The sequence below is a fragment of the Heliconius melpomene genome, chromosome 13 (assembly GCF_056956725.1).
Source record: "Heliconius melpomene rosina isolate 202511_hmr_F chromosome 13, ASM5695672v1, whole genome shotgun sequence".
Taxonomy (NCBI): domain Eukaryota; kingdom Metazoa; phylum Arthropoda; class Insecta; order Lepidoptera; family Nymphalidae; genus Heliconius; species Heliconius melpomene.
In genome coordinates, this window is record NC_140401.1 from 4,410,046 (window position 1) to 4,422,575 (window position 12,530).

General features: G+C 32.8%; 1 protein-coding gene across 1 annotated transcript; it reads right to left on the minus strand.

Moving 5' to 3' along the window:
* Positions 1-11,283: 11,283 nt before the first annotated feature.
* LOC146532581 (THUMP domain-containing protein 1 homolog) lies at positions 11,284-12,452 on the minus strand. Its single transcript, XM_085196579.1, has one exon. The coding sequence runs from the start codon at positions 12,294-12,296 to the stop codon at positions 11,427-11,429; it is 870 nt and encodes a 289-aa protein (XP_085052705.1). The 5' UTR covers positions 12,297-12,452; the 3' UTR covers positions 11,284-11,426.
* Positions 12,453-12,530: the final 78 nt, after the last annotated feature.

Genomic DNA, 12,530 nt, shown 5'->3' on the forward strand with positions numbered 1-12,530 from the left:
AAAAAAATATGTAAGTACATTTACATGTACATGTACATTTTTGTTACATTTATATTATTCAGTTCTTTAGGTATATAAAATGATCTATACTAGTACACAATACATTTTAGTATCAAATAAATATTGGAATAATTTATTATACGAAATAACAGATCACACTAGAAACAATGCTTATAAATCAATTTTAGTCTGAAAAACAATGAAATGAAAGATAAATTATTTATTGTGCATTTTTATTTCTTCATCAGTTTATTTGTGTAACTTCACAAACAGGTTGGTGTTACACAGTTATTTGTGAGTGTTTAAGCACTAACCATAAATGTTTCGTCTTCCCCAAACAAGATAGTTAATGTTGCGGCGTCTATAGACAGAGAGTAGATGCTCTGCGGTTGACCGCGACATATTGGCAGATGTGCAAATTTCCGGCAACAAACACCGCATATTAGCGCGACTAGTATATAATTTTATAGTTCATCATTTCTCGTCTTTAGTACGTCAATAAGGAATCTAATGCAAAAACTTTTTTACAGAGTTAAAATGTTCTTATTTAAGTGCCTATAATACGTACCTACATCAATTTTTTTTTTCAGTAACATTTAAGAAGTAGCAGGTAATCAGATTGTCAATTAATTTTATAACTAAATGGACATTTTATATGACTAAATACACTTTTGCTTTGACACCAGAGTGAAAAAATTAAAATATTTAATTTTCTCGAGTAAGAATGAAACCTACAACCTGTTACCCTTACACTCACTTGTGGGCCCATCTGTAACCTAAAATTCGAAATATATAATAGTCTCATCAGTATCTGGACCATCAACTACGTCTCCTCTCACAACGTAGCCCACGCTTACATATATCCAGAGTAAATTACTCACATCCCATGATAAACTGTGCTGGTTGGATTGCATGGACCTATTAGTGGAGAGCATTTTCATAAAATTTCCCAACTTTATCCGCACTCTACGCAATATAATACAAATCGGAATCGAAAAACCATTTAACGCACCGTAAAACTTCAATGTAACGGTATGTTTTATATTTCACATCGACTAACAGCTCATATCGTAATCAGAATGCTGTACTGTAATATCCATACCTATATTATAAATTTGAAAGTAACTCTGTCTGTCTGTCTGTCTGTCTGTCTGTCTTTTACGCAATCAGGGCCAAACCGCTAAGTCAATTATGATAAAATACTCATATAGAGATACTTAAGGGTCTCGGGATGAACATAGGATACTTTTTTTTCCCTCATATATGTAATATTTTCGATATATACCAATATATTAAAATACTTATTAATTTGACATGCAATTTATTCCACCATGTTAATAACAACCGACGCTATGCGACCGTTGCTAAGCAACGATTTGCAAAGGTTGTTGTTAGAAAACGTCACCCAAAATGAGCTTACTTAACGCATATCTTTATTGAAAATTGAAAATAATTTCAGAAATATATTTAATAAATATTCGTATAGTTCAAGCGGACGTACCCGCGTTCAGGTCCACTAGTATGTATTTAAATGCATAATCAAATATTATAGTTTTTCCGATATTAAAATCGTCCAAATATCTCATACTTTTAAATGAAAATTATATGTCTTTTTTTTATACTATATAATTAGTAATTTCATTTTGATACATACGTCGCTAATGACATTATGTGGTTTTGAAAAAATAAATGAATGGTCATTATAGGCTACTAGCGGCCCGCTCGCGGTTTCACCCGCGTGAATTATGTTATTATCAATTTCTGTCTCCATGACTACGTGACGTCTATGCAAAATTTGAGACTCCTAGCATTTGTAGTAACGAAGTTTCATACAAACTTTCGACCCCAAAAACAACCCCTTAGAAGTCGAATATTGCAAATTCCCGTCTTAGCGAGCACCTACGTCCTATAAGTAACTCCTATGCAAAATTTGAGATTCCTAGCACATGTAGTTTCTGAGATTTCGTGATAAGTGAGTGACCTTTCGATTTTATATATATATAGATATAGATAAAAGCTAATACGGGTACATAAATAAATATAAAATATTTAACAACGAAAAAGATACAGGATATGCTCAATAGACCTTTTGACACCTGCGGGTAAAGTTAAATAAAAAACGTGTTAGATAAATGTTTTTTTTTACTTATTACCTGTTTTTTATTTAGTTTCAGGCATCCTTTATGGTGTAGGCTACTATAACCCACTGTTTGTAAATACTGCGTGCTAGATGGTAGAGCCTTACGTCGCACTTCAACAAAATAGACAAGGATGGGATGAGAAGGTCTTCATGTAATAAGATATGAACCTACTGTCCTCACGATCATTCAAGTACATCCATCCGTCTGTTCATTATCAGGAGTCATCGTGAAAGGTTCAAAATTTTCTCGTTCACCATCTTTTACCAAGTAAAGATGAAACTAAGAACTTAACGTAATATATTATATTTAAATAGAATTAGACTAAAATCATAACATATGAGGGCTTAATGAACTTATTATGGTAATAAATACGCCTTCATGAATAACACACGCGCTTGGAAATTTTCGCTGTTTGTGTTTTATCAGGCGGCAAATTTGCATTATAGACACCAAGATAACTACAGTGAAAATGGCTTGAAAACATTTATACAAAAGTATTTTGCGTGTTTACTATCTAAACCAAAGCCAAAATAGATTTTTTTTTAATTCTTTACCTGAATGATAATTAAAAGGTAATTAGGAAAAAAAACATTAGGAAAAGTATAAGTATTACGAAAGAGCTTTAGGTATCCCCCCCCCCCTCCCCTAAATTCCCTAGGGCGTTACAAACTTTCCATAGGAAAATATATTTTATGTACATTCCATAGCACATTGCCCAAAGTATTTCAATAAACCTATCACTATCATTGTTCAAGCTTACAATTTCTTTTGTGGAAATTTATAAATTAATACAAAAAGCCTTCTTTTTTTCAATTGGCCATAGTACCAGACAACTTAAACGGGGATAAAAACTAACCCAATGGAAAAACAATACTCTCACAGTATTAATAAAACGATATCGTTCCTGTGAAACCACTTTGGTAAGACTTTGTTAGAGAAATATACTGTTTTTCTTATTCACATACAAGAGTCCGTACTACAACTGTAACGAGATTCTCTAAAATTGTATCCATATTGACAATTTTCAACAAGCATCTGCGCTCGGAGTGTTTCGGTCATATTATGTAGAAGTAAGCGGAATAAGCCGTACTTTGCTACAAATCCAACCAAAGTCCGAACTCGACTTGGACTTGCCGGTGTCCGTTCCGTGCTTGTTATTCCAGCGTCCCCAGACCGTCCAGACTTAAGTGGCTCACATGCTGGAAACGATTTTGTCTAACGAATACATTTATAACATGTAGAATTTGTATCAACTACCAAAACGTTCGTTTCTCACAAATGTAAGATAAATTTTAACTTGGTATTTTTTATATTTGGCTTTCTGTTATGATTTTTTTTGTTTCCTTCTATAAAATCATTATTTTACTAAAAGCACTTCCAAATAAAGTAATAATTAACTGTAAATAGAATAAGAAACGACAATCAACGCTAACAAACGAACTCATTTCAACGACACGTCGCGTTATGCTTCATTTTTGAAAAAAAAAAATATCTCACATTAATAATTATTTAAAGGCGATTGTCCCACTGCGCTACTACTAGCCCCAATATATTATCAGAAGGTTTATACAATTTCAAAAAAATATTTGTATTCTCTACTGAAACCAAATAAATATACTGAAATCAATATTTTATTTTACTTTTTTACAAAAAATCAATTTTGCAAATTTACACTCTACTAAGCCATCAACTTGTATTACAGGTATATATTTTTTCATTTATATTTTAAATCTTTAATTTTAAATAATTAATAATAATAATTTATAGCACTCCGTCACACCAGAGTAGTTCCGGTTAACAACATTAGGTATGCTCGAGTAAGCCCCTATTCCCACAAGGTGACTTAATTGACTATTAGTTATTAACGTCGTCAATATGTTTAATCTATTACTACCTGTACCCTAATTAAAATCAGTTGCGGAAGGTGTATTGATATGACGGAGAGAATCAATAATTCAAAACAAGATATGTAAAAAATTCTCGATAGAAAGTTTACATCGAAAACATATTAATATTATAAACAATCTTTTAAACAATACAAACAATTTTAAAATTTTTAGCTTCACTGTAGCAAGTAACTTTCAAGACACTTCGTTCTCCACTTTTCGCCCGTATTCCTAGAAAAAATATCTTTGCCTACTTTCGTAATGTAAAAGCTGTTTATCGTATCGTATTTACATAAAGAAATTAGCTAAAATATATTGAAAGATCCTAAGTGTTGTGAATAGTTAATGTACTCATTTTGCTAAAGAATCTAATAAATGACTGGGTTTTTTTTCAAATATTTTGAAAATAACTAGTGGTATGCGAGTCGGACTCGCCCACCGATGGTTCCGTATCAATTTCAGAATTATAGGTCAATGGAAAGTACAAGTTTTAAAGGCTGACAAACTTCAATTTACAGGCACTCACTCACTCAGTTTATATGATTTCTTTTCCTTTATTTGAACTACAAGTACTCACTTTCAATCGACACCAGAGCGAAGAAATGAGAAAATTAAATATTTCACTTCGTCGAGTGAGAATTGATCCCACAACCTGTGGCGTTTACAGTACACGCTTGTACCTCTACGCTAAGAAGACTGGTCGCACTTCTTGCCAAATTTCATAAAAGGTATATGTGATTTTATAAAGGTTACTTTTTCTTTTAAGTTACGGAACCCTAAAACCGAGAAAATAAATAAGAATCACCTTTGTTTACGGTTTGTTCACATTTTATAATGAAAATGTTTTGTTTAGACTAACAAGACTTATTTTTCGTTAAAATGTTTTTAAATGTTTCTTATTATTATACAGTTTTAATACCTTGACAAACTTTTAATAGGGTCGCTCAAAATATTAATAATTTCCATTTTATTTAAGTATAATAAACAAAAACAACTAATAAAAGACTATAAATATTTGATCAAAGAAAATTAATAAGGTTTATGCATTATTTAGTAGGTAGCTAATAGCAGTAGATATCGCTATATAGGTAGAGCCCGCTTGTCGTAGAGTTCTACTAATACTATACTATATTATATTTTTTTCTTTCTGTTTCAGATGTACGCTGAGGCATACCTCATGTAGCAAGGTAGACAGAGAAAGGTTAGTGTCTCTAGACACTATGCTTCCCGCTTTCCGCCGAAACCACCCGCCGTCCTTGCCTCTACGTCAGAGCGAAAAAAATGAAAATATTAAATATTACATTTCCTTTAGCGGGAATTGAACCCACAATCTATGGCGTTTACACTCGCACGCTTGTGCTCCTGCGCCACTACTGGCTTCAACTATATTATATTATTATATTGAACTAGGTGTTGAGCTTTGAGTGGACGGCGTTGAGTTCCGCCACTCGGCATGCAATATCTCCATAATTCCTAGAGGGAACCTAGGAACCTAGTGACAAGATAATCCGTCCCTATTAAGACACTTCTATTCCCTATTTTTCGTCGAATTTTTCGAGGCATTGTGTGTTGATTGGAGGAATTCCACGCCGGGCTATTGCCTTGGTGCCAGAGCAAAGAAATGAAAATAGTAATAAATAATAATTTATTCCCTCGAGCGAGAATCGAAGCCACAACCGTCGCGTTACAATTACACCTTTGTGCCCAATGACAATCAGCGATATAGTAGGTAATAGGTTTCATAATAATCTCGTTTTTATCTCTATTGTTAGAAAGTAATATTTTCCAGAATAGCTTTTACAAATAGTAGGAACTACAAAGCGCTACCTACTTTTACAATAAACATCCGACAAACACGTACATTGCTATGAAAGGACCCCGCTAAGCTTTATTTGTTTTACCTTTATTTACATACGAGTACTGTTGTTTACGGCATTGTACACGGCAGTGTCATCCTAATTGACAGTTGCTGTAAATTGGTATTATGATGACAGTTTTACAATTATTATTTTTGGGAGTCGGGAAGAACTAATCGCTTATTTGAAGAAGTTGGTTAAATTAAATAAAAAACTTGTAAAGTGCGAAATACATTGAAAACATTTTAATGATTTTTTGCTGTTGTATACCTAAAAATTTCTATCTATCGATTTTTCCTTTATTTGTATAGAATGTTCTTAATTATTACGAAATTTCTTAATTGTAGGTCCACGGCAAGTACTACTATACTAACGCAGCAAAAAAAATTCTTAAACAATCGTATCTATCGATTACATTGACTTAGAAACATACATCATCGATACATCTACGTGATGTCGATATAAATCTCTTGTCTTGTTTCTCCTCAAGGTCTTGACAGACGGACAGACTGTGCCACCAAGTGATCCTATAAGGGATCCGTTTTTTCTTATGAGGTGCGGAACCCTAAAAAGCTAGTTAAATTTTAATAAAGAATATGAAGCTTAATAATTTTAATATAAACGATCGTAGATCTCTATCAGATACTGAGTACTCTACAAAAAGTACCAAAACTAAGATTCCATTTTGAAACAAAATTAATAATTTCAAACTAAGTAAATATCTTTACACGAATGTAATCAAAATTCATAATCAGAATTGAATAAAAACATTAATTAACTGTTCCATTATAGAGCTGTCCATATAAAACGCTCGCGGCACGCTAATGGCGGCGTGTCGTTACGATCGCTTCAGTCGGCGTGACGTTACAATTTGCCCACCAGTAATTGACGTCGGCTGTCAGTATGCACCGCGTGTTTATATCGCCTCGTTGGAAATTGCTAACTATAAGTGCGTACGTGACAACGTGACACATGACGTCACAGTGCACTAAACGTTCAAAAGCAAACATAATTCAATGTTTATATTGAAATATAATTCCTAATAAATCTAATGTTTATAACTTTTGAAGTAAAGCATCTATCTAACAAAGTTCGTTGGGATTCCATTCAATGATATATAAGTCTTTGTGAATATTATTCAAGTTGTATACTTTACTTAAGATAGGATTGGGATCGTAAAATACTTGCAAAGAAAACTTTGGTTGCAAGAGGGAAAGGTTAAACTTTGAAACTTGAAGAATATTTCTAATACGATTAAATAATAACTTCATACGTATGTACCAGAGTGATTATATTATTTAATATTGTTTATTGTAAAAAAGACGTCTATTGGCTACAAATATACTGATACTGATTCCTGTATCCTGTATGTCCGCACTTTGTCTCTTTACCAGAGCGAAGAAATAGAAATACTAAATATTTCATTTCCTCGAGTGGGAATTGAACCCACAACCTGTGGCGTTTAAAGCCGCTTGAGACCCTGCGCCACGACTGGCCTTAATATACCAACATAAAATAATGAGGATCAACTTGACTAGGTCCTATGGTAGTGTCTGGTAGTGTGTAACCTGACCATTGTGGATTATATTTTCATTTAAAGATATATTTGTTCCTATTAAGATAAACAAAGCACGGCGTTGCTTTTCGTGAACGGGGAATTAAGCTGTGAGAAGAAATAAATATTTATTCCAATCCACAAAATATAATTAATTAATTATTATATTTTTTATATTAAACACTACATCATTTTGAAACTGAAAATTAGAAAATCGCTCAAAAGATAGCTTACTAATATTCTTATATTAACCACAAGACAAGAATATAGATTAAAATTAAATTATAACGATTTTTAAGAAGTATCTTTTTTGAGTGTGTTACATTACTGTCGGCCGGAAGACGGAGAGCGGAGTGCCTTAATTACAGACTCCCTGTACCTACCCTATTATAAAGGGCAGAGCTGATTATTAAATTATTGTAATACTGTACAAGTCTATTATAAAACGTTAAACAATTGTAAAGTTGAATTATTCCTTATATAAGCAATGCTTAAGTCAATGTTTAACTTTAAGTAGGAATATAAATGTGCTTCTACTACTGTAGTAGGAAACATATTTCTGTATCAGAGTAGTAGACTCTGAGTAATCTATACTAATATAATAAAGCGGAAGAGTTTGTTTGTTTGTTTGTTTGTTTGAACGCTAAGATCTCTGGATCTACTGGTCCGATTTACATTGTTTTTGTTTTGTATGAAAGCTGCATTCTTCAGAAGTGCTATAGGCTATATAACATTACACATATAAACTAATATATTTTAAAGTACTTTCTAATTTGACATGCAATTTATTCTGCCATGTTAATTACAACCGTCGCGTCAATACGCAACCGTTACCGCGAAATTTTGATATTCATCCTTATGAAAATAAATATAATAGTCACTTTTAGCATTTTATTTAGATTGAAATTATAGTTTACTGTATAACATATATTTATTATATAAGCTTTAAAAATAAATATACACACAAGAATTTGCTCCAGAAACTACATTTCACCACAAACCTAACCATAGAACAGATTGGATGGATTTGCCAGAGTCCGCTCCGTGCTTGTTATTCCTACGTACCTAGAGCGACCAGGCTTAAGTGGCCAACACGCTGGGGGCTCGTGCAGTCGTCTAACGAGTGAACATATACTAAAACTCTTACATAAAAATATACGACATATAAAAATAAAAAAAACATTTTTGTCCATATTAGTTGACGTACTCGTTATCCATGCTTTAGATAACTCACGTTGCTTTAGATATGAAAGTATAATCTCAACTTAATTCACATTTAAATAGCAAAACATAATTTACGTAAAAGCCAAAGCTTCAAAGAACATGTGAATGTGAACCCGTAATAACCCTTTACCCTTACCAACTACATACAGATCTACATAAGAACTTAATTACATTGTGTCATACTATGTAGGACATCATTAATATTCTTTTCACTCGCACGGAGCTCGTGACGAATTTTTCATTGGAACGAGGAAAACGGGTCGTGGAAAGGAATCGCTGACTGTGGAGGGGAAAACAGAAAATGCATATTCTAAGCCTTAACGATCGTCCAGGGACGTCATTAGCTGATGGCCACTGCCGTATGACTTAAGCCAGGATTAGGTGCATTTATGTTTATTGCTAACGATTTTCTTTATGTGGGTTTTTTAGTTTGATTGTACTGGATCCTACCATACATACTTATATAATAAGTGACAAGTATTTATTTATATTTAAAGCCGCCGGGCCGGGGCATAAGAGCGGCAGCGTGTAACTGAAACGTGACGGTTGTGGATTCGATTCCCACTCGGGGAATGACTTATAATTTATTTATATTTTCTCTTCTTCAATCTGGTACCAAGGCAAAAGCGCGGCATTAAGTTCCGCTACTCCACGCACAATACCTTGAGAATTCGTCGGAAAGTGGTAACGGAGTGGACTTCACTAATTCCATATAACGCAGTTAATATATAAACTTAAATGTCTATTTTTAATGTTGTTTATTCTTTTATTCACAAAATATTAGATAACTATTATACAAGTGATTTCATAAAGTGAAATAATAACAATTCGTTTCTTTTATTCCATAATAGGTATAGAATTGTAAAGAATTATTGTAACTAAACTAATGACTAGTAATTGTTTTTATTTACTGTTTTTCTTTAAACTCGTTGGCGATATTCCAAAAGGAGCAGATACGTAGATACACTTAAAAGTTTTAATTAGTCTACTTCAACCATCAAGTAGTTTAGTATTTTTATGGAAGTTTCTCTGGAAATCTCATTTAATACATAAATATATCTATATCTACAATTTGTTTGCGAAAATTTCAGACCTGGCTGCAGAGACTTAAAAAATGTGTCAAATAAAATTTCCTTCCCACAATTAAGTAAATAACAAAAAACAACGTTCTTAAAATTATAATATAATTAACTTTTTAATTAAAATAAATATGGATAACATTTACATTAAATAATATGAACTTAACTATGTACAACATAGATATATCGCACGGAAGGAGCATTGAAACAAAGGCGACTAATCAACAAAGGCACCTTTGACCGGCACTCTATCATCAACCTGGTCACCAGTGAAATTGAAAGCCTGTGTCAAACTGTCTGTACAGTTTGTCGTGTGTTAAATTAATACCACTTAAAATCGCGTATTCCAGATATTATATTTTGATATATTGGAACATAAATTGTCAATTATATATATTAAGATTTTATGAGGTCATCGCGGCGTAATCTAATTTGTATCGCGTTGTCGGATAAGAAGAACAGTAACTTATTGCAGTAAAATATAAATTCATCTTTCAACTTAACGTAGTAAAGAGAACAAATAACGAAAAAAAATTACAACAATTCATTGCTGTAGAATTTAGGAAAAATTCAAATTTCATGAATTAAGGGATATGATAGCGTTTCGGTAAACTAAAGATCAAATTTAATTAAGCCAAGCACGCACTTGAGTTTTACAATCTGAGGTTGCCAACAACCTGCCAATTAAAAAGTAACTGCGATTTGTGCTACCCACAAACTCGCTACCTTCTGAAGTTGCCGCTCTCTTACTTAGAGTAACTATTAATGTTTGAGAGCTAAAGCGCAGTTTTTCAATTCCAACTAATAAATAGTACCTTCTGAATTGAATTATTCTTTAATTTTTAAATGAAATTGTGATCACATTACTACACGAAATCGATGATAGGGCTTTGGCTAAGCTTAGCTTATATTTCAGAAAAAGCTCGAAACCTCCATTTTTTTGTACGGAACCCTCGGTGGGCGGGCACGACTCGCACTTTAAATTTTATCAAGTATAATGCATCGAATCGAATGCTGTTGATATTCAATCGGGTTATATATTTATATGGCTATATATTTTTTTCAAATTATATTTTGAAAAGAGAGACTATCGAGTTTCTTGCCGGCTCTTATCAGCTGAACTGCCTTGCTCAGCTTCCTGTAGAACTGACACTATATATAATTTTAAACTGTCGGGTTTACAGTCAAATACCGTCCTGTCTGTCTTGAAAAGAATTATATTTCCCACATTTGAAAATATTTAATGTTTGTACAGCAGCAAATGTATCATGTAACGCCATCTAGTATGAACATCCTAAAGTTTTTGCAATGACATAGTTCAACATTGTCAAGTTATAACTTAAGGTGGACAAGTTAGCTACACATTCAGTTACATAACCCTTATATAATTCTTACATAATCTGTATTACATAAATCGTAACTTATGGCTACTTATGTAACAACATCAAAATAATAACTATGACTGATCAAAACATGACAAATACAATTGTAAATAAAAAAGGAATATCATAATTAAGGATAAAAGTAATCAAAACATCTTAGTTCAGTTACACATTTATTTTATAAAGTAAACATTTATTTATTTAAAAAGATAAGAAATAGAGAAAAATTTGGTGCAAGAATTGGTATGGGGCCCCAGGTTGCCTTAACCTAGAATGGAATACAATAAAGGGAAGAACAAATTCTTAGAGATCTTTTATTTGATCCACTGGTTCAGATATGTCAGCCTTAAACTTCTTAGCTTGTGTCTCTTCTGAATCTTTTACAGTATCTTCTTTACATATTTCATGTAAGTTATACTTCTTATAAGAATAATAGTTGTCCACAACACTCAGTAAACAAATACCTTTTATTATCTCAACTATAATACACAAGCCAGGATTTTTTAAATCTGCTTTGTTTCCACTATTTTTAAGGACAACCATATCGGCAAGTTCTTTTATAATAAGGTCTCGAGATGCACTACTATTAAATCTTTTATTAAAAATTACAGCAAAAGATGATGGTTCTTTCAAAAAGTACTTGTCGAAGAGTTTCCCTGCACACTCCATAATATCTGGCAAGTTGGCTTTACATGTAGCCATGATTGGTAATAGACGCAGTACATGCCTCGTCTTTTGAACTTTTGTAGCAGATAAGTCTTTCATAATAGCGTCTGTTAACTGTTCAGGGGAAGGCAAATTAGTCTTGATAAAGATACAGTTTGAAGCTCCCGTTTCAACAACCTGGAAGCGCTTATGCCTCAGAGACTTTTGAGAATCCTTTTTCATAGACTCTACCTCACGCTTGAGCATATCGCCGATATCAGTCTCATTTTCAGATTCACTGTCAGATCGCTCCTCGGATTCAACAGACGCTGGCCTTTCCTGCGGGACGTCTTCTTCGTTTGGGTATAGTTTGCCTGCGTACTCGTTTAACAAATTATACATTTCCTTGACACAATCCTTCTCCCTGAAGTTACATGTGCAAAAGAAACCTCTAAAGCCGGATTCCAAAAAGTATTTATTTCTACGTTTACGAAAGTAAAACTTCTTCTTTTTCCTGTTATCTCCCATTGTGTTCAAAGGAAAACTACGCCCTCGTTCCTGAAGTGGCACAAAGGATAGGGCGATGATATAACTATTATTACGTGAAATGAATTATGAAATCATAATAACACTGTAAAGATACACCCATGCTAACATAGTTGTCATTTTTGACATCAGACAGTTCTAAGACTACAGATAATAATTAAACTTACACAGAATTATACTATTGATGTGTAAGTTAATATTATTAATAGTTATTAT

What these genes read in the sequence shown, in the direction of transcription:
- LOC146532581 (XM_085196579.1), bottom strand. Translation starts at nt 12,296, where the DNA reads ATGGGAGATAACAGGAAAAAGAAGAAGTTTTACTTTCGTAAACGTAGA.